This window comes from Gopherus flavomarginatus, chromosome 5 (assembly GCF_025201925.1).
Source record: "Gopherus flavomarginatus isolate rGopFla2 chromosome 5, rGopFla2.mat.asm, whole genome shotgun sequence".
NCBI classification, from domain to species: domain Eukaryota; kingdom Metazoa; phylum Chordata; order Testudines; family Testudinidae; genus Gopherus; species Gopherus flavomarginatus.
The window spans coordinates 24288833-24311829 of record NC_066621.1 but is presented as its reverse complement, the minus strand read 5'-3'; the positions used below and the strand labels follow the sequence as shown (position 1 = coordinate 24311829).

The 22997-nt window shown below is 53.2% G+C and overlaps 1 protein-coding gene across 4 annotated transcripts in view; it reads right to left on the bottom strand.

Annotated features, from left to right (window-relative positions):
• Positions 1-10976: 10976 nt before the first annotated feature.
• MYBPH (myosin binding protein H) overlaps positions 10977-22997 on the bottom strand; it is a 32307-nt gene continuing 20286 nt past the window's right edge. For 3 of the 4 annotated variants that reach the window (XM_050956257.1, XM_050956255.1, XM_050956258.1), the window contains 4 exons: positions 17148-17307; positions 16153-16289; positions 14995-15181; positions 10977-12030 (listed from right to left, as the gene is read on the bottom strand). In XM_050956257.1, the coding sequence (XP_050812214.1) occupies positions 11897-12030; positions 14995-15181; positions 16153-16289; positions 17148-17307 (618 nt within the window). In that variant the 3' untranslated portion in view covers positions 10977-11896. The remainder of the gene's footprint in view (positions 12031-14994; positions 15182-16152; positions 16290-17147; positions 17308-22997) is intronic. The other variant, XM_050956256.1, reaches the window with a different exon arrangement.

The window sequence follows — 22997 nt, the reverse complement described above, 5'->3', positions numbered from 1 at the left end:
GCATAGGATCAAGAACTGATTGCTGTGGGACCCCCACTGGAAACAGACCCGCTCAGCAATGATTCCTTGCTCACAATTACATTTTGAGAACTAGCTGTGAGTCAGTTTTTAATCCATTTAATATGTGCCATGTTGATTTTGTATCATTCTAGTTTCTTAATTGAAATTGCATTCAGTACCAAGTCAAATGCCTTATAGAAGTCTAACTATATTACATTAACACTATTACCTTTATCAGCAAACTTGTAATCTTATCAGAAAAAAAGATATTCAATTACTTTGACAGGCTCTGTTTTCCATAAGCCCGTGGTGATTGGTACTAATTATATTCCCCTCCTTTAGTTCTTTATTAATTGACTCCTGTATCAGCCTCCCCATTATCTTGCCCGGGATCAATGTCAGACTGACAGGCCTATAATTACCCAGGTTGGCCCATTTATACTTTTTCAATATTGGCACAGCACTAGCTTTCTTCCACTCCTCCGGAACTTCCCCAGAGTTCCAAGCCAAGTTGAAAAAAAATCAACATTAACAGTACACGGAAGTCTTCAAACAAGTCTTAAAATTCTTGGCTGCATGTTATCCAGACCTGCTGATTTTAAAATGTCTAACTTTAGTAACTGCTGTTTGACATCCTCCCAAGTTACTGTTGGGAGGGAAGTATTTCATTATCATTATATGATATGACTACTTCAATCTGTCTTTTCCCCCCAAATACAAAATAGAAATCCTTATTGAACACTTCTGCCTTTTCTGCATTATTATTAACAATTTTACCATTTTCATCTAGTAATGGACCAGTACCATGGTTAGGATTCCCTTTGTTCTTGATATACTTCAAAAACTCCTTGTTGTCCTTAACTCCATTGGCCATAGATTTCTCCTTGCATCTTTTTGCTTCTCTTATCAATTTTATACAGTTCCTTCTTTCTAATTTATATTCATTGCTATCTATTTCCCCTTTTTTCATTTGTTTATATACATAATATATAATATTTTATAGCTGCTTTCACTTCCCCTGTAAGGAAGGTTGGTTTTTCAACCAATGTAGCCTTCTTTCTCCATTGTGAGATTATGGGTTTTGGGGCATTTAGGAAAATGTTCTTAACCAGCTCCCAATTATCATTCACATTTTTCTGTTTAAATTCTTTCTTCCAGCTGTTTTGGCTCATAGTTGTTTTCAGCTTTGTGACATCATCTTGGCTGACATACCAGGGACCTCCAGAGCTAAAAGCATGCTCTGCTCCATCTTGAGTTAAAGGGTCAAGCTTGTCTAACAAACTCATCCTCTGTGGATCCAGCACAGAATGGTACCTCTGAAACACACGAACCAATGGGTTACATGAGATTTCCCCAGGTTTGTATTTGCTCTCCTGTCCCATTTGAGCTGTAGGAGAACCCTCCAAGCACTTATGGGCTTTGCCTGGCCTAATGGAAGCTGCATTCTCCACTGGCATAGATACCAGGAGTTATCATTTCTACAAGCACAATATTTGACAGGAACTTCAAATATCTCCCGGTGCTCTCACTTGCTTTAAAATCTCCAGTGACCAACAACCTGGAGAACGTTCAACGTCCATGCAGCCTCTATAACCAAGTAAACAAATACACCGACCAAAAAGAGTCTTTGTTAATTAACCTTAGCTCTGCCCCCATAATTCTGCACACTGTCTGCCTAATTGGTGTGGGAGGGTTCGCTGGTATCAACCACTGCAGCTTTAGAAATATTTGAAATGCCTAACTTTCAATGATAACATTACACAAACTACAAACATGCTCTCCTTCAGAATAAGTGGGTAAATTGAGAATTAGGGTGAGACTTGAGGTTGGTTTTAGAATCTCTTCATTTTCATGTCTCTTTGTTTGTAAATCATCATGCTAATAATGTTGTTTCAACTCAAGCACTCTTTATTCACGTCTATAACTCTGTCTTCCAAGACTTTAATTTGGCAAAAATATGTCACGAAGGAGTGTACATGACCTGCACTGGGTGACGTGTTCCTGTCAAGCAACCTCTAGGATGTTTGTAGTTTATTGCTGATGTTGCTGTAGATCATGGGGCCTTGTTCCCACTTTGAATCATATTCAGCCAAGCAGCCAGGTTCCTGTAATCGACATGTTTAGCTGGGACTTGCAAAGGCACCCAGAGGCCCTGGGGCTGGGAGGCTCATAAATGAAAGGCCATTCTGATGATTGTTCTCAGCAGAGTTCTGCAAAATTTTTCCACTCTGTGACCTCTGGAGAGAACTCTGTATTTGAGGAGGCAGGTCAGTGCCCTCACCATGGCTGCACATTGCAGCAAATTCACGTAGTACCAGTTACCCTTCAGAGTCGTAGATTCCCAAACCATAAGGCACCGCTCTGATCGTCAAGTCTGACCTCCTACATAACACAGGCCTGAGAACCTCCCCATAATCATTCCTACAGCTGATCTTTTAGAAAAACATCCAGTCTTGATTTAGAAATAGTCAGTGATGGAGAATCCACCTCAACCCTTGGTAAATTGTTCCAGTGGTTAATTACCCTCCCTGTGAACAATTTACACCTTGTTTCTCCTTTGAACTTGTCTGGCTTCAGCTTCCAGCCATTGGGTCATGTTAGAGCTTTGTCTGCTAGTCTGAAGAGCCCATTATTAAATATTTGTTCTCCATGTAGGTGCTTATAGACAGTGGTAGGGTGACCAGATGTCCCGATTTTATAGGGACAGTCCCAATTTTTGGGTCTTTTTCTTATATAGGCTCCTATTACCCGCCACCCCCCGTCCCGATTTTTCACATTTGCTGTCTGGTCACCTTAGATGGTGATCAAGTCACTCGTTAACCATCTCTTTTTGAAGCTGACTAGATTGAGCTCCTGGAGTCTGTCACTCTGAGGCAGGCTTTCTAATCCTTTAACCATTCTCCTGGCTTGTCTCTGACCCCTCTCCAATTCATCAATATCCATCCTGAACTGTGGACACCAGAACCAGACATAGGATTCCAGCAGCGGTGGCACCTATTTGAGAGTCCCCCTGCATTACTATCAACTTCTCCTTTCTTCCATTTGTACATATTATTTTTTATAACTGTCTTCACTTCCCCTCTAAACTGGCTCATTTTTTAAAACTAGTATGACCTTCTTCCTTGATTGTGGGATTGTGGCTTTCGGGGCATCTAGTAATGTGGTCTTAAACAATTTCCAATTATCGTTCATATTTTTCTTATTACATTTTCCCCCCAGATGATTTGATTCGTAACTATTTTCAACTTTCTGCAACTGGCCCTTTAAAATCACCATATATATTTTACTGGTTTGGACATTATTTTATTTGCACATAAATACAAACAAGTCATGATCACTCAAACCTAAGCTACCACTGATTTTTAGTTCTGTGATCAATTCCTCTTTACTTGTCAAGAGAAGGTCTAATATAACCCATCCACCCCATCCCCCACCCTGGATTGGTTGTGACACTTCGTGAGTTAGAAATGTATCATCTATAATTTTTGAAATTCTGAGGATGTTTGAGTACTGGCAGCATGCGACCTCCAGCAGAGGTCACTCAAATTGAAGTCCCCCATGATCAGACAGCCTTTTTTCCCTACACACTATAGATAGGTGCTTAAGGAGCCAGTTATCCTGCTCTCTTGTGTGATTTGATGGTCATGTGCCGACACCAACTAATATCCCATCTTGTGCTTTAGGACGTCGATAAGCATTCAGGATAATCTTTTTCTGAGCTATCTGACTCGGAAGCAGATAATACCATTTTTGGCATACAGTGTCACTTTTGCCTGCTCAATCCTTCCTAAATAGATTATAATCATTGATTTTAAGATACCAGTCATAGGAATCATCCCATCAGGTTTCAATAATAGCAACTAGATCAAAGTTATGCTCCTAAAATGTGGTGTTGATCTTTAAAGCACCATGAGGAAGCCAGATGGTCCAGTGGATACAGTAGTGAAATAGGAGTCCCTGATTCTATCCCTGGCTCTGCTGCTAGGTGACCTTGCGTGCATCACCGCCCTTATCTGTGCTTCAGTTTTCCCATCTGTAAAATGGGGATAATGATACTGACCTCTTTGGTAAAGTGCTTAGAGATGTACTGATGAAAGGTCCTGTATAAAAACTAGGGATTATAATGTTCAAAATTCATGAATCAGCCCTTCCCTTCCCAAAACCATCAGACTGGTTCAAAAAAAATCATGGTATATTAAAAGCAGCAAAGAATCCTGTGGCACTTTATAGACTAACAGATGTTTTGGAGCATGAGCTTTCGTGGGTGAATACAAAGTGAGTGTTCACCCACGAAAGCTCATGCTGCAAAACGTCTGTTAGTCTATAAGGTGCCACAGGATTCTTTGCTGCTTTTACAGTTCCAGACTAACACGGCTACCCCTCTGATACATGGTATAATTAAACACAGTAACGACCGGGGGTTCTTCCTTTGCCTTCTGGTGTTGGCTCTCGGGACCACATTTTCCAGCTTTTCTGCCTCCTAGGTAAAAGGGGTTAGAAACTTTTTAAAACTGAAAGCTGAGCCCCCCATGTAATCCCTGCTTCCAGGAGCTGGGGCTTTAACATCAGGAGACTTGTGCTAAAATCAGTATGAGAGCCAGCAATGCTACCATGACAGGGAAGTTTCCACATGGGACGCAGGATACACGGTCACCCAGCTCCTGAACACCTGGGGATGGTGAGGGGGCTTTGGTGATGGGTGTGATGATGACTACACACAGCCCCGTACACTCAGCACCATAGACCTCTTTCTTGTGCGAGTGGCAATCCATGGGCACAGCTGTGCCATGGGGAATACTGATCTGTATCAAAAGTAGGGTAAGGATCTTGGTGTAATTACTGGGGTGATTTTAGAACTGGGGGGAAGGAAGTGGCTGATTTTACTGTTGAATTTCCTGCACTTGTATGTGCTGAATGGGAGCTGCCCTGCTAAGCACAGGAGGCCACAGCCGGACAGTGTGTTTGAGATGAAGAGCAGCCCGTGGGAGCTGGAGAAGAGAGACCCGGCCCGTACAAGCTCTAAAAGGACAGGACATGAGTTGTTAATCTTGCTTTTCCCCGAAAGGAGCTGCGTTCCCGAAGGTGCAACACGAGCACCGGGGGTGGGGCTGGATGAATAGGGTGTTGCTAGTGAGTAGTAGAGCCTTTCACCTGCAGGGTGCCAGTCTGAATCCAACATCCCCGTTCCTCCCCAGCACTCGACCGCACCATTGGGAATTATATTCCTTTGTTCTCATCTAAGAGCTAGTTGGTGGCTCCTATACAAAGTGCTTTGCATAGATGGATGTGGGAGGCGCTCGATCTGCAAGGAGGCCATCCCCTGGGGATTGCCATCATGATGAAGTGAGTTTGGTGGGTCCCAGTTCACATCCCAAACCCACCGCCAAGCTTTGCACTAGATTTAGGTTACGTCTGCACTGCAGGAAATGTAGACACAGCCACGCCAGCTTTAATCTAGCTAGTTCAAGTGCTGAGAGGCCATGGCAGCATAGGCTAATCAGTACATACCCAGGGTTCCAGGCAGGTGTCTACGGCCCTGGCTGAAGCAGCTTCCCCACTATCGGTACCCAAGCTTAGCTAGATTAAAGCTGCCCTGGGGAAGTCTACACGTGCTGCAGTCACATCCCTTGATTGTAGTGTGGTATGACTCTGACTGAAGATGGGTGATTTCATGAGTGCTCCTGCAGTGGGGGTCGAAATCACCCACCTCGTTCTGCCTGGCGAGAGCTGGTGACGCTGTGCTTGGCGCACACACACCATGGGTGAGGATGAAGGCAGATAAAATGCAAACTAATTAGGAGTTCATTTAAAAACAAAACAGCTCGTGATTCTACAGCCAATCCCAGAATATCTGGGGGCCTGATGCCTTGACCTTGCCGGGTTGATGACACTGAACCCAATGGCCATGGCGTGTGGCTGACAAGTGTTTATGGTTACCAAGCCCCTCGCTGTCCTGCTTTGCCCACCCCGGGGGCACGGGCTGTGGGGTACATCACCCAGAACTGAGTGCCTGTGGGCTGGGGAGATTCTCCCGGGCCTGGCTCCCCTGTTCAGCATTGGAAGCCGAGCACAAATGGCCAAGGGAGAGGCATGCTCTCCATGCCTTTTGGTGCTGGGGCCCCTGAATGTGCCGCCCAGGTGGCTGAAGCACCCGCCTCCCCTAGCATCGCTCGCTGGCAGTCATCCGAGCTGTTTATTGCACCTCCCTGCAGAGATGGGGGGAGGGAAATTGGTGCAATGGCGCCCTCTGGTGGTGGATGTAACGTGAGTGAGCTGCCCTGTGACCTTTGCTCTGGAGCGTAGGGTGGGGCTGGTGAGGGTGGTGGATGCTCCCACTGGGGCTGGCATCTGCCCATGCCAGTTCCCAGCTCCCAGGGTGCTTGTGGACATTGGGAATGGGGCAGCGGGGAGGGGCAGCAGAAGCGGGGTCCCCTATATCGGGGTGGGCTGCAGGGACAGTGGGATGAACCACAGCGGTGGGGAGGGGTGTCTGCAACACGCCCTGGCTGGGGTCCCGCTGCGAGCCCTTCCCAGGGCAGCACGGCTGAGCTTGGAGGGTGACATTGCTGAGCCACGGGTGGTGGAATAGGAGGCCCCTTAGCTGTAAGGTGTGACTCTGGGATGCAGCTGGGCCTGGGGAGGCCATGTTCCAGTGGCAGGCCGGGGGCAGAGTGGCAGGGTCAGGGCTAGCTGTCCGGCCCAGCAGCCTGACATCCTAGTGCACTTGCCCCTGGGGAAGGCCCTTGTTCAGACACGTCCTCCAGCTCTTCAGTCTGCGCCTTTCAGCTGTTCCCACACCCCCAGGGTTAGAAAGAGCCTGCAGCCCAATTCCCCAGTGCTCCCACAGATGCAGGAATTCATCAGTGCCATACAGCCCCTTCACAGCAGCTATGCCAGCGCCAAGCAGCCCCAGAACAGCTGTCCAGCTGTCCCCGCCCTGGGAGATTCCCCACATGCATGGACTCACTGCCAGGGACAAAGCTGATGCCACCAGTCCCACACATCCCCTGCAGGAGGTATGCTGGGGACCAGGCTGGGACATGCCTAAATCCCAGCTCCTCTGCAGTGCTGCAGCCTGTAGGGACCACGGCAGCAGGGGTGCATGATAAAGCAGCCTGTAAAGCTAACCTAGCCCCTGGGGGCAGTGTGCCTTGAACGGGTATTAAACTGACCAGGGGGGAGAGGGGTGCGGGCAGCTGCTTTGTGATTTGTCCCCAGCCTCAGACAGACAGTCTCTACACAAGTGAGCTCTGATCTCTTGTCGGCGCCATTGCACAAACCTGCTACCAAGACAATTTTTTAGCAAGCGGAAAGAAAACCAATACCCAGCTTGTCTGATGCATGGTGGGGATTCGGTATATGTGTAGTGTGCTAGAAATGCTGAGCATTACTCCTCTGCTTTGCCACGTTATTACCTAATATCCAAGGTTTGATCCATATTCTGTCTGACATATCTGAGCTGGGTTGGCCAGCTGATGCCGCTGATGTACACCTACCAGCCCCAGTCAGGGACCAGGACCCAGGGCACTAGGTGCAATGCGAGCAGATTTCCTCCCTGAGCCCTTAATTATTTGGACAAGGCCGGAGGGCCACTGTTTCTGTCTGCCCACATGCAGTGATTCTCTTGTAAGCAAGAAGAATTCATGCTTCGTTGTCTGGTGGATTTGTGTCTGGCACAAACCCTTGGTCATGGAGACTTGACATGCAGCCTGCATGGCTGCAGGGTTGTGACCACTGACTTGGCTTGATTGTTGAATGACTGAATGGGGAAAAAATAATTGGGTGAGACTACTGCATAAGGAGATTAAAGCCCTTTCACTGCCATGCAGTTTCCAGTATTTTTTTTTTTAACCTGATGGATCAGTCAAGGGGCTATGTTAATAAACAGCCTCTGACCTGAGCAGTCTTCGATCTGTAAGTAATGAAGCTTCCTCACTGTATTTGAGCTATTGTTAGTTAAAGGGTTTTATTCCATCTCCCTGTAACATATTGATCCATTTTATCATGACCGCTTCTTGCTACTGAGACTTGATGGGGCTTGTTAACTCACAAAGGGGCTATGGGCCACTCGTTGTTGTGTAGCAGGGATATTATTTTCCTTTTATATATTGTGCCATAAGTGAATTGCCCTTTTCAGCACCAGCTTATTGAGCACTCTGCTGGGGATTTTGTGTTATTCAAGATACAGAACATTTGGGACGCTGCTGTGTTATTCTATCCGGGTTCAGGGATTAGCTCAATGTTCTACCACGCAGGCTGCAAGAGAGAACAACTGAGGTGCTCGCAAATATACTTTTAATACAGGGGAATGCGCAGCTCTCAGATTTCTAGGAGGCAGGACCGGGGCCGGCTCCAGGGTTTTTGCCGCCCCAAGCGGTGGGAAAAAAAAAGGTGCAGTCGTGATCAGCGGCATCTCCACTGTGCCGCTTTCTTCTTCAGCTGCAATTCGGCAGCAGGTCCTTCCCTCCGAGAGGGACCAAGGGACCCGCCACCAAAGAGCCCGACATGCCGCCCCCTCCCCTTGGCCACCCCATGCACCTGCTTGCTGAGCTGGTACCTGGAGCCGGCCCTGGGCAGGACACGTTGCAGGGAAATTCTAGCTTACTCTGGGATCAGCATGAGCTTTGCAATGATTTGGGGTGAGTTCCTGGCCCCAGTGACACTAATGTCTGTACCCAGTTGGCTTCTGCAGGGGCGCCCTTTGTGTTTCATTCTGCTGGGAATTTTAAAATGAGAAGGAAGCAATAGCAGTTGGTCTGATGAATGTGTCAGGGAGCTTGGTTGCTTTGGAAAGTCAGCCTGGATCACATTCAATAGCTTGTGTTGCTGAGACCTTTATGAATTAAACCCGTAGCATAATGTGAACCCCATGCTCTTGGGCTGCATGGTGCCCCCAAGATCCTGACATGGAGGAGACCCGGCCATCACCACCGATCGACCCCCGTGCATGGAAAGAGGGCTGAGGTAAAGTCTGTGGCTGCATTCCCCTATCCAGGATTCCTGACGCCCAGGCCTATGCTCGCTCCAAAGGCGTCACTGTCTGCTGGCTTTCCTTTGCCCTGGGGGGCCCATCCGCTCTAGGGTGCCAGAAAGCAGCCACCTAGAAATGCTGCTTATTGTATATGAAACACTATACCCCAGGGCACAACAGCGCTTCAAGGAAGCAATGCCTCTGTGGCGCATGGGGTACTTGGGTATCCTTCCTCAAGACTCCGGGGAAGCAGCAGCGTCTGCTGCCAGGTTCTGGGAGGGAGTGATCATCGTAGCACAGCGTCCCATCATGAAGGCAGGGTCAGAGGTAGGAGGCCCTGCAGATCAGTGGAGGTATGGGGGGAAGCTGGCAGAAGGAAGGGGTCTGTGTGAGACCAAGCCCTGAGTTCCCAGGCTCTGTGCCTTTCACGGGTAGGGTGCAAATGCTGGGAGAGTCTCAGAGCCCCCAGAGATGGGTTAAGGGTGTAGAGATCAGTGTTCAGGAGTGGGCTCAGTGTGAGACCCCAGCCAGCTACAGCAAGGCAATGCACCCCTCCAAGGTAAAAGGCAGCTGCTGGTTTAAAGTGCCCAGCAAGGCCATGCCGCAGTGCAGGGTAGGACGTGAAGAATAACACTGTACGCAGCTGGGGTGGAGAGCAGAGCAGGTAAGGGGCAGAGGGTGGAGAGGCGGCCATGCTCTGCACTGAGACTGCAGGGCTGAGGCAGGAAAGGGAATTCTCTCTGCAGCGAGCATGGGTGCGGAAGGGTCAGTTGGAGGAGAAGGCGGCAGCATCACCAGCCGACAGCCCTGCTCCTGCCACACACTCAATTTCCACTAGGCCAGGGCCAGTGTTTCACCAGCGCAGCGCTCAGTGCAATGGGTCCTGAGTTCTTTGGAAAATCAGGCCCTGGAGGTGGGACCTGAGCGCCTGAAAACGTGGCCTGAAATGCTCCAGCCCTCGGCTTCCCAGCTCTGCAGAAAGAAAGCAGCAGCATGGCCCCCTGGGGTATTAGCTCCTTAAGGAACAGCGGACATCAGCTGAGCCAGCCAGGCCACTTCCTGCAGCACAGCGGGACCGAACCCCCCACGGTCTTGCAGCCAGGGCTAAGGGCGTAAAACAGCACATTGCATGCTGAGATCTTTAGCAAAACTGCTCCCATGTGCCTGCCCTCCCGTTCCCCCCAGGGGTCAGCAACTTGTCCTTACAAAGACACGAGTGTCCATGGTAAACATGTTGAGTTCCATGGTAATGAACGACATAACCCTCCCCATGTCCATTGCTAAGTCCAGTAATTTTGTCAAGCGTCCATCGTGCAACATGGTGATGCTGACCCCTGATTCCCCCCACTCATCTGACTGCCCCCTGTCCACTCCCCATCATCCTCACAGATCCCATTTCATCTGCCTCCCCCCAGCGCTTCCTCTGCCTCATGGCTTTGCTAACACCTGCATGCTGCACCCTGGTCGCCTGCTCATGTTGCTCCTTGCACAGGGACCCAGCAGCAGCTTCCCCCAGGGGAGGGTGACAGGCCCTTCCGGGGGCCCACACACAGTCTGAGCCCTGCCTGATCCCACAGGCAGGGGTGCTCAGTTCCAATTGCTAAGGCAAAGCCCAGAAGTGCTGCACCCCCTATACACAGCTCCTGCCCCCAAACTGCCCCCTTGCAGCAGCAGATGCTCCTGGAGGCCCCCCAACTGCCATGCATGGTGGAAACACTCTCATCTCCCTGCCCAACCATCCCCCCCCCCACACACACACACACACCTGCCGGCTTGTGAGGCTGGTCCAGAATCCTGACAACCTAAACAAACCTGTGCTCTCTCCAGCCTGACCCTCAGGCTCAGCCCAGTACTAACCCCTACCTGACCAGTAGGGACCCCCTCCTTCCCGGGTGCAGAAATGGGGGGACACGGCCACTGAGCTCCCTTGGGCTCCTGCCAACTGAGAGCCTTGCTCTGGCTCAGCCCGCAGAGACCACACAGCAGCAGCAGTGCCTCATGCACGCTCCGTGGGAATCTTTTTATTGTCACAGCGAAAGGCACGTCGGGGGACTATAGCATCAGAGCAGGGCTGCCACCACAGGATGCTGCTTCAGAGAGGGACAGAGCTGAAGACGTTCGCAGATCTGGGGACAGGGCCAAAGCCAGCAGGCTCCACGGTGCGCTGCATTTCTGCTGCCTACGCTACCGAGCGGCAACTTCACTCCAAGCTGCAGCGTTCGTCTAGGGAGCAAAGAAACCAGGACAGAACAGAGCCTCCGGGCAAGGAGAGGCTGTGCAGCCCATCTGCCTAGCTGCAGAGGGGAAATCCTGGCACAGAGCTACTTCCCAGCACCCACACAGGGTCCTCCCATGATTTGGCCTAGCTCTCTTCCTACAGACATGTCCTGCCCCGCTCCCCTCCCACTGTATGTCCAGACTCCAGCTCCACTCATCTGTCTCCCCACTGGCCCCAGCCCACTCCCCATGCATGGGCACCAAGGGCCCAGGCCTGGGCTCCCATATACAGATGCTCCCAACCCAGAATCGGTGCTTTGGCTCTCCCCGTACATGCCCACCCCTACCCTCCACGTGTCGGGCTACACTCATTTCCCTGTTGAGACCACTGACATCTCCCAGAAACTCTGTGCTGCCTGACACGCCAGAGCTCCCCTCACCCACATGCCCACTAATGACACAGGGCTCTCCACACACCTCCACCCTCACCCCCTGGCTCATGCTCAGCAAAGCCCTGGGATTGCAAGCGGCTTCTCTCCCAGGGCTTGGCTTGTCACCAGACTCACTCAATGACAGCAAGGCCTGGGTCTCTGCTCCCCGTCCCCACCGCGATGCTCTGGCCAGAATATGCACGACCGCACAGACAGCCCTCTCTCCACCAGCAGGCAGCCCACATGGGGTGAGCTGGGATGGTACTGATCACACAACCTAAAATGTAGCACCTGTGTCTGGGTCCTTGGGGACAGATGCCCCTGCCCCAACTGGCCTGATTATAGCCCCAGCTAGATGCCAACCTACCTTCTTCTTCATCAGACCTGCCACACGGCCCTCACTGGGGTACTCTGAAAAAGCACAAGAGCCTGTAACAATCCTATAACGGAGTCAGGAAAATGCCCCTTGGGCCTTTCCCATTCGTGCTGCAGGATGACTCCAGCCCTCATTCCCACCAATGTATTCTTTGTCCTGCCCCTCAATCTCTGCCATCATGGCGGGGGGGGGGGCTACAAATCCTGCCCTCAGGGCATCTAGTACCCGGACCCACTAGTCTGATGTAGGAATGTTTCCCTGTCCACTCAGCCTTGGCTGCAAGCCACCACCTGGTGTCCTACCACCATCGGGTCCCTGGACCTCTTCCCAGGCTGTCGCTCTTCGGTTGGTTCTACTCTTACCCTGAAGGTATTGGCGGCTGCACTCATGGCCTGTCCACTTTGCTGGACTGCACACTCAGCTCCCATGGCTCCTAGTCACTAACCCAAGTGTCATCTCCTCGCCTGTCTTTGTGATGCTTTAGTTTTTCCAGCCTACATAGTCTGGTCCCACCTGAGGGCTTGGCTCCTCTAGGGTCCATGTGATTCTCCCACCCTGTAGCGTGCATATATCGGTCACTAGTCCCAGCTTCTTCTACAGTGTCCGCACCAGCTCAGCCTGCTGGGGTTCTGTCTCTACCGGTGCATTTACGCCAACAGAATTAGTACCCTCGGCCCAGCAAGGATGCAGCTGCAGTGATGCTGAGCCACTGTTGTAGATGGGGACTGAGGGGGCATGAACTGTCCCTGAGCTGTGAGGCCTGCCAGGGCTGGTGTTTCCGCTGAGTCCTCTCAGGTGGGAGCCAGCGAGCTACTGGGCATATGCGTCCCTATGCCAGCTGGCACGTGATGAGGACAGGCTCCGTTGTCATTTCATTGGCTCTGAGTGCTGGTGCTGGGCTGAGGCAGAGTGCTGGGGGATGGCACCTGTTTTGAGGTCACCCCAGAGCAGGCAGCAGGGCAAGCTCCAGGGGGCGCTGACGGGCTGTGTCGGCTCGTTCCAGGGAAGGGATAAGTCCCCTGCAATTGTTCACTAGCAGAGCCATTTGCAGGCGATAGCAAGTCCCCAGGTGCCTTCTACCATCTTCAGCTGGGCCAGACGCTGTGGCCCTCTTCCCCGCTGACCCTTGCACTGCTCAGCACTAGGCCCCACACCTCCGTGCAGGAGGGTTATGTCATGAATGTCCCTTGGCGCTACCCTGCAGGGCTCGCCAAAAGCTGCAGGTTGTGCAGCACGGCTGCCCGATGTTGGCAGGGCAAGCCAATGTGAACGCCTAACACCTGTGCCCAATGCCTGCCCAGGCTTCACTCTCGGGTGTGATTCAAGCTGTTAATAATAGAGCCCTGCAGGATGACCTGTCCTCACTGCCGTTCCATTGTGAGCAGCTGCAACGCGCTTGCTTACCTCCTGGGGGCATGGGGAAGGTACCAGGCTCTTAGCCCTGGAACCGCTCCCTCTCGTGGCCCGGCAGAGGCCAAGTTTGGTGACTCCGTGTCCACACAGCCAGGTGTGTCTGTCCAGGTTAGCTGCTTAGGGGACTGCTTTGGGGAGGGGGGGGTAAGGCGTGTGGCAAGCAGCTGGATTGCTAGTTTATATGGTAGGGAGGCAGGGTGCCTAGAGCAGCGATCTGGCTAACTGGCTAGTAGCTTCCTACTTTCAGCTTTCCCAATGGAGGTGCCCATGTGTGCCACTGCCTGATCACCAGCCAGCGCTCCTGGTTCTCTGCACTGTGGGCAGCTCAGCAGATGGGCTCTGGCTGGCTGGTCACCACGCCAGCCTGAAGCCCTAGCACAGCTGTTACAAAGCCCAGTATAGCAGGAGGCTCTTTGCCACCGCTGGAGCCTAATAGCCCAGAGGCAGAGCTCAGCTTTAAGAGGGACCAGCGGAGAAATACGGTGAGGCTGCGGCGCTCCAGAGGGAGGGCACATGATCGGGCTCACCACGGGACCATTCCTCATTCCAGCCAGCGGCGTTTGAGGGAGCCAGGCACAAAACCGGCCCAGCTAGCCGCAGCCGTGGGCACCCATCACGGTAGCATCTGGGCACTGGGCCTTGTACACAAAGGCAACGTGAGATGGAAAGGGAAGTTCTACTGGAAACCCTGAGGCCTTCCAGCCTGAGCACTCCCCTCTTACCCGCCCTGGGCAGCGAGCTGGGAAGGCTCAGAGAATGGCAATGAGATTGTGGCCCGGAGAGGGACGTAGGCCCCGCATTGGTGGACAGGTTTCTGCATCACAACAGTTCTGGCCACATGTTCATGGGGGGTGCTGAGTGCTTTGGAAAACTGGGGCACAGCTGAGGATGCTGAGCCCTTGGGAATGGGCTCTCGCTGGCTCTCCTATTAACAGTGTCCACCCGGCAGTCTCCACCCGATGGGCTCTTGAAGATGTATGCCCCACCCAACCCATCTAGGTGCTTATATGGCCCTCCTCTGTCCCAAAGTACTAATGAAGGGCCAGCCTGGGACCCCTTCCCTATGGGGACAGGGTGCTCATGGGGTCACCGCCTGTTCTGCATTGAGGGTAGCATCTATCTCTAGGGCTGTAGAAGATGCTGGGAATGTCCTAATTAGAGCCTGCTGCCTATCTTTCTAAATCCGGGGCAGATACAGCCCTGACACATTCATGTCACCCACAAGGAGTGGGTAGTACAGGTCCCCTGCTGTGACAGACTGTTAGGGGACAGGGAGGGAGTTTTGACTCTAGCTCAAACTGGAGCCACTCATGCTTTTAGCTCTGGAGGGTGCCAGTTCAATCCCTGCTGTCTCCCAAGATGGCAGCCGTCAGACTTCCCCTACATACAGTGAGGCAGGAGTAGATTCCAATGCAGTGCGGTGGGCTTCAATAAAACATGCAGGGTTGAGATTTAAAGAGGTCTAATGCCCCAGATCTCAGTAGGACCCAGGCACCTGGACAGCTCAGGCTGTGGTTTTCAGACAAGCAACCCCAGTGCTGGGACAAGGAACAGAGCCACAAGGGCCACCAACCCACCAGCATTACCTTTCACATCAAGCCTACAGTCCACTGAGGCTTCCCCGAGGGGATTGACCGCTTTGCAGGTGTACACGCCACCGTCGAATGGGCTGGGTTTACGGATTTCCAGCGAGCAAACCCCCTCGTTGATCACTGCGATGTACTTGGGGTCTTCCCGAATCTCCGTCTGGTTTTTCAGCCAGATGATTTTGGGCTGAAAGGCAGCGGGTCTCATTAGCTGTAGAAATGAGCTCATTTCCTGAACAGCTGCTCACGGCAGCTGGTGGCACCTCACCAGCCCAAAGCTTCTTTCTGTAGCCAGTGCTCTGCCTCTGGTTGTCTTCATGGCTTTTCTGCACTGGTCCTGACAGTGAGACCTTTGAAGAGCTCCTATGCCGTGGTGAATTAGAAGCCACCCAGCTGGTGTGATCTGTCAGTTTCTGGATAGGACCCTCAGGGCATGCAGCAGGGCCTTTGGGGGAACAGCTGTCCAGGGCTCCATGCCCATCACTGATGGGGCAATGGGGCAGCTCCCCATGTGCGTGTGTAATGGGGCTTTGGCGCAGCAGATGAGTGGGTTAATCACACAGGTGGCACGGTTCCCTTTGCCGTGGTAAAATACCCTGATGCCATGGAGAGGGGCACCCTAGATACTAACACACTTGCCCTCTGCAGCCCCACTGGGAAGCAGGCAAGTATGACTAGCCTCATTTAAGACATGGAAAAATCAAGGCTGAGGTGAAGTGTCTTGCCTGAGGCCATATGGTAAATAAACAGCACCAGCAGGATTAGAACCCAGGTCCCCTAGCTGCTGGCCCTATGTTCCAGCTGCTTCTTCTTTAAGGCAGTAGGAAAGTCTAGGCAAGGAGCGTGCTGCACGTGGCTGGAGAGCCCAGGCAGAATTTCTGCACCCCTCACAGGCTTGGTGCACTCCCCATACCTGCCAAAATGAGGCGCTGCATTCCCAGTGCTCTCAGATAACTCCTCTGGCCCATTGAGACACCAACCCCACTCACGGAGCAGCCTTCGAGCCCACTCCTTCCTGCCCGCCAGCCACCGGGTGCCACCCAAGCACCCTGCACAGTAACGCTGCAGGATCCGGTGGCTGCTCAGGCACCCACCTTGTGAAGAGACGTATGAGGGAGGGCAGAGGAAAGGCGGGGTGAGGAAAGAGTGGAGTCTCACCTTGGGGAAGGCCCGGACGCAGCAGAAGAGCTGAGTGTTGTAGCCTCTGGTGGTGGACCTGTCCGCCAAGGGCTGGGTGAATTTGGGAGGTTCAGAGAAGTCCCGGCCCGAGTACTTCTCGGGCTTGTAAGCAATTTCTAGGAAACAAACAGCAGGTCACAACAGCGGCTGCCTGTGCCCTGGTGCTCGGGCCAGGCAGCCGTGGGGCTCGGGGCACCCTTGGCAGAGAAGCACTGAATACTCCAGAACTCCCTCCTCCGAGGAACAGAAGCAAACGCTGAGCCTCAGCCAAGAGTTGATCTCTGGAATGTGTCCCCGCCCCCTGCTCTGTACCAGCCCAGGAGAACACAACCCCACACCATCCCCCACAATAGCCTCCATTGTTGTCTCAGGGGGCTAACATCTTATGCTGGGAGAGCAGCTCTGAGGCCATGCCACCCCATGCTACCTGGCAGGAGATCACAGGAGAGAAAGCTATGGATGGGGGAGAAATTACAAGGGAGACCATCCCTCCTGGGGAAAAAAGCTATTTTAGACAGGTTTAAGAGAATATTTATTGGGACGGTTTTTCATATCCTTCTGCCTTTGAAGCTAGGGGCTGAATCCAGTGTTACAGATCCCAAAGAGGGCCACAGAGCTTCCCCAAAGTGCTCTAAGCTAGCTGTGTGCTTTTCACACAGTACCGTCCGCTACCACAGGCTCTTGGGGGGTCAGGAATAAGGGCTGTGCTAAGACTCCCCCTGTTCTAATGGGAGAGCACTCCCATTTCGAGCCTGGCAGGGCATGAGTCATTGGACCTGAATGCTGCAATCTTTTGATGTCTAGAAAACCCTGGGCCTCCTCCTTTTACTCACATCAGCATTGCGGAGCTGCCGCCAGCAGCAGCTTTCCCAGCCAAGCTGTTTGGCCCCCCCATTGGCCACTGGCCACCTCTCAGGGAGAGCACCTCCTCCCAGCCTGGCCGCTGCTGCCTGTTGGGCGTCCCCAGCACCAACCTGGTTTCCGGATGTGGGCCAGCTCCGTGGTGACGGCCGCCGTGGCGCTGTACCCACAGGCGTTCTCCGAGAACACCCGGAAGGAGTAGCTGTTGCCAATGATGAGGTCGGAGACGGTGCAGCTGGGCCGGGGGCAGCGCTCCAGCACGGTGAACCATTGCTGAAAGCAGAGGGAAGCCAGGCAGTTAGTGCAGGGCATGGTGAACACCACTCAGCCCCCGGCGGTCTTCCCATTGCAAGCCCCAGTGCTGGGAGAATGGGGCCAACCCCCTGCCATGGTTACAGCACAGGTTGGCAGGCAGCCTCTTAGCCCAGACCCTGGGGGGAGCCCTGGGCCCTGGCTCTACCCAGGCACCAAGTCGGTCTTTCCACACCTGCATCCCTGTAGCGTCCCCACTGCAGCCCCTCTGCCTTGAGGAGCCGAACCCAGCTTGGCCGAGGCCTTCACCCTCCCGTGAGGTGCCGGGCAGGAGCTGAGGTTCCCTAGATGGACGCGCCGCCCAAGCCAGCATGGCAACCAGCTTCACCCTCCACGCCCTGCCCCATCTGTTCTCTCCTCCTCATCTCTGCATTAACTGCTGTCTCCCTGCTCCATGCCACTCCCGGCCATCGTCCTGCTCCACCTTCACCCTCTCCTCAAACCCACTCGCGTACGCCCCCCCTCTTAGTGTAAGCCCCCTCCCCTGCCCTCCATCCCTCCCTCAGCGAATCCTGCTCACCCCAGGGCCTGATGGTGGCCTGGCCCTTCTGCTCTCCTCAGACCTCTGCTGGCCCCTTGACCTTAGCCCCTCCTGACCTTCCCAACACCCTCCATCAGCCTGTCGCTCTCCACGGGCTCTTTTCTCCTGGATTTTAACATCATCCCATCTCCCCTCTCATAATCCCTCTCTTGAGCCTCCCCGCCCACTCCTCACATCCAAGATCCTCAGACATGCAGCCTTGGCAGTTTGGCTTTAACATCTCACCCAAGCCACCCAATGGCCACCTGGCCCCTTCTCCAGTCTCATCTCCCTGGATCTTCCCATCATCTCTGATCCTGTTGATTGCACCACGTGTCTCAGCTGCCTCTCCCCAGGCACATCTGGTTCTCCTCCCACCTCTCTGGCCACTCCCTCAGTGTCGCCTGTTGTGTCTCCTCCCAACCACTGTCCACGAGTGTCCCTTAGGGGCTTCTCCTCTTCTCCCTTCATCCTGGGTGACCTTATGTGTTCTGATGGCTTCAGCTGCCATCTCCCAGATGTTTCTCAAAACTCCTCCAGCCCATCCATTCAGTCTCACATCTGCCCCTGGCTCCAGCGCCCCAGCTGGAGGGCGGCATGGCAAAGACAGAGCTCATTGACTTAAAAGCCAGAAGGGGCCGTCATTTCATCTGACCTCCTGCACACCGCAGGCCACAAACGCTCACCCACCCACCTCTGCAATAGTCCTATCACTTCTGGCTGAGTTACTGGAGTCCTCAAATCATGATTTAAAGAGAATCCACCACTGACACTAGTTTAAACCTGCAAGGGACCCGTGCCGTATGCTGCAGAGGAAGGCGAAAACCCCTCAGGGTCTTGGCCAATCTGACCTGGGGGCAGAAATTCCTTCCCAACCCCAAACATGGTGATTAGTTAGACCCTGAGCATGTGGACAAGACCTACCAGCCAGACACATGGGAAGGAATTCTTTGTAGTAACTCAGAGCCTTTCCCATCTGGTGGCCCATCTCCAGCCGTTGGAGGTATTGGCTGCTAGCAGTCACAGATTAGCTCCATGCCACTGTAGGCAGACTCCTCACACCATCCCTACCAGAAACTTATCAAGTTCAGCCTTTACACCAGTTAGGCTTTTTTTTGCCCCCACTGCCCCCGTTGAGAGGCTGCTTCAGAACTTCACTCCTCTGATGGTTAGAAACCTTCGCCTAATTTCAAGCCTAAACTTGTTGATGGCCAGTTTATCTCGCCCAGTAAAGAATCCAGGGCCTGTCCCATTACTCAGGTCTTGGGGGCCACCTTACAGCCGAAAATAAGCCATGTAGCCACAGCAGTGGGAGCAACAGGGAGGGGCTAGCTGCAGTGTAGACACCCACTAGGAACTGAAAGAGATTCCTCATCTGGGCAACTCTGAAGTGGGTGGACCCTGATATCTTCCTCTCGACTGTTATTTTAACCTATTACATGTAGGGCAGGTGAAAAACAAAAACCAGCACAGGCCACAACTCTGATTTCTGCCAGGAGGTGACATGTGGGTGTCTTCTCTGTGCAAACCTCTGGTACATAGCTGGGCAGATTTGCCTCCCCTTGGGATAACCTCGAGAACGACTTGGGGACGTTTTGCTGGCGAGCTGCAGAAAAAAATGCACTGACAGAAGATGCCATTCTTGATAGCTTAGGTAGTTACTGAGATACCAGCCTGTAGTGGGGTGGTCACCCACTACGGCCGTAAAGGGGTTAAAACAGCCCAGCAGAGGGTTGTGGCTGGGAGCAAGCAGTTCCAGGCTAATTGGAGAAGCAGGCTCAGCTGTGGCCACGCCCCAATCTAGGCTCAGCTGGCCCTTAAAAGAGGGCAGTGGGCCAGGAGCAGAATCAGTCTCTCTTTGCCTCTAGAGAGGGAAGGGCCTGGCTGCTTAGGAATTCACAGTGTACCTAGAGTGGAGCAGGGCTGGGGAAAGACCAGAGTGGCTGGGGAGCTCTGGCTTGGAAACCTTGCAGGCTGCAGGCCTTGGTAAAGACCCAGAAGGGGACTGGGGTTGCAGAGGGCAGCCCTGGGGGTAGGCCAAGGCAGCAGGTCCAAACCCCCCTTGCCTGTGATGAGTGGCTTGTACACTGCAGTCCGCCCCAGTGAGCAGGGGCTAGATGGTGACTGGCAGTAGCCTGATACTGAGGCAAGGTGTGGATAGTGGGTGGGGGTTCCCTTGGGTGAGGAGACCCAGATACTGTGTGGGTACTGCCAGGGGGCAACCTGCAAGAGAAATGGGGTCCAGGAGGGACACGGGGGCCAGCAAATGGTGAGACACTGGCTGGCAGAGGGCACTGCGGAGGCTGGTGAGCTAATTCCCTGAAAGGCCAGCAGGAGGCGCTGTGGAGGTGAGCATCACCCCACTACACAGCCTAATGACTTGCGCCTTGACGTTGTGGTGGTGGAGAATCTTCCCTCTGCTACAAAAAGTACAAGCCCCTGAACGCCCCTAGCAAGATAGGCAAGGCATGGCAGTCAGCCCTCAGCCAGTGTGAGCCTTTAATGCACAGGGTAAGCACTTTGCTCATGGGAGGCTGCAGTTGTTGACACAACAGAGAACAGTTGCCCTTGTGCCTGGCTCAGCAGGTCTCGCCTGCATGACATTCTCCCTTTCGCCTGCGCCCAAGCATCATTCAGCAGTGACTGGGCTTTCAACAGGTGCCTGTGGGGGATGGGCAAGGGGGCTGCACTACTTTAAAGACTGAAAAGCAAGAGGTGCTGAAACTGGCATGCCTCCTCCCCACCCCCACCCTCCTCTTCTGTATCCCCAAATGCTTCCTCGGGCCAGTCCCTCCTGTGACCTCCTTCAGCAGCAACAGTGCTTAAAGGTCTGGGGGGGAAAGTGGCGGGTGGAGGGAACTGCCATCACCCTTACATCTTCCTCCGCCCAGCAATTAATCCCACCCCCCAACACCCAAATCAATTCTGTCCTCCCATCAACTCTGTCTCTGCATCTGTTCTGCCACATCTCTCCTTCTGCAGCTCCTGGGGTCTTCACCCCATTCTCCCAGGCCTGGGGAGGGGCTGCAGTGGGGGCCCCTCTCCCCGCTCCAGGCAGGACGTTGCATGCAGGGAGGGGAGAGGCAGAGGAAGAGACCCCGTTGTTTACAAGGAGAAGAGGGGGTGGGGAAGTGGAGCTGCGCTGAGCTGCTGGGGACTCTCTGCTCTCCCCACCCCCCTTGATAAGGTGTCACATCATTGGGAGTGGGGACAGAACCCTGTCTACCTCCTGCACAGATCTGATTGGCTGCTCTTCCCCAGGAGGTGGGTAAATGGGAAAAGCAGCCAATCGGGGGTGGTCCCCAAGTGGTACTAACTATGCGCCCCACTGAGACAGCTTATGGCCCGGGTCTGCGCCCCGTTGCACCATGAGGCTTGAGCACTGGGTAGTGAGGGGCCTGGCAGTGACTCTCTGCTCACATCGGAAGCGCACCCGCCTCCTGCTCAACCCTGGGTCCAGGGCTGGGCTACTCACAGCTATAGGCACGGCACCTCTGTGTCCGGTTCAGAGTGCTTCCCCGGGAAAACTCCACTTGTCGGACCATCTCCATGGCAGGTGGTTCTGCCCACGTCACTCGTCCGAGCCCTACTCCCCACCACCAGCTCCCCTTTCTCCATGTCATCACACACAAGCTTCTGCTCCTTTCCTTTCAGGTCGTACACTGCTTAACGCCTCCTTGCTTATCCACACCACACGGCCCTGACTTCCCCCACTCTGCTGCCCCTACAGCGCCAACCTCCACTGCCAAACCCACCAGCGCATCTTCTTCAGCGCACCCCCTGGGGAGGGCAATGTCCTCCTGGACCGACCTCTTCCCTAGCCTCTTTCAAGCCCCTCTCCAAGGCTCACCCCACTGGGCCACCTATGGGCAATTCCCGGTTGAGACCGTCGGGTCTGTAGGGACCTGAGACCTGATTTCTCGCTCGCTTTGTTATTTTTTAGAAATAGCTGATTTCAAACCACCTCACTGTGAACAGATCTGGCCTGGGTAAAGGCCTGAGCCACCCCCAACCCCATTCTTTCCAGCTGTCTGTTACAGCCACTTTGTCTTGCCTTCGCCTGCAAGCCTGTCCGTACAGCACCCGGCCCAACGGGACCCAGATCCTGCCTGGGGCCATTGTGCAAATAACCGAACACATGCAGAGCTGGGAACCAAACCATTTCGGAGGCACCCAAGAACATCCTGTGCAAACCTCTCCTGCGCCGCGACATGCGGACTCCCCCACACCACACAAATGGACCTTGGAGGGCGGGGCTTCATCTCCACGGCTCTGCCTGCTGGGGGAGTTTCTATGGCTATTGACACCAACCCCCCGCATCCGCCACCCCCCGCTGCCATGAGCACTGTATCACAGTCCGCAGCGTCTGACTCAGCTCAAGCCGCACACTCATCCCAGGTCTCGCTGCTCAGAGAGGTTGTCATGGTATAATTTCCCACTCTGAACCTTAGCGTCCAAAAGATGGGGTATCAGCATGAATTCCTCTAAGCTCAATTACCAGCTTAGAACCTGTAGCGCTGCCACCAACCAGGAATTCCAGTGCCTGGTACACTCTGGTCCCCCCAAAACCTTGCCCGGGGACCCCCAAGACCCAGACCCTCTGGATCTTAACACAAGGAAAGTAAACCCTTTCCCCCACCGTTGCCTCTCCCAGGCTTCCCCTCCCTGGAAGATCACTGTGATTCAAACTCCTTGAATCTTGAAACAGAGAGGAACATGCACCTTCCCCCCTCCTTCTCTCTTCCCCTCCCAGATTCTTCCTGAGAGAGAAAGTAATCCTAACACAGAGAGAAATTAACCTTTCTCTCCCGCTTCCCTCCTTTCTCCCCACCAGTTCCCTGGTGGATCCAGACCCAGTCCCCTGGGGTCTCACCAGAATAAAAAAACAATCAGGTTCTTAAACAAGAAAAACTTTTAATTAAAGAAAGAAAAAACAGTAAAAATTATCTTTGTAAATTTTAAAAAATGGAACAGGGTCTGGGTCTTTCAGCTATAGACACTGGGAATACCCTCCCAGCCTAAGTATACAAGTACAAATTAAAATCTTTTCAGCAAAATACAAATTTGAACTCCTTCCAACCAAATACACATTTGCAAATAAAGAAAACAACCATAAGCCTAACTCACTTTA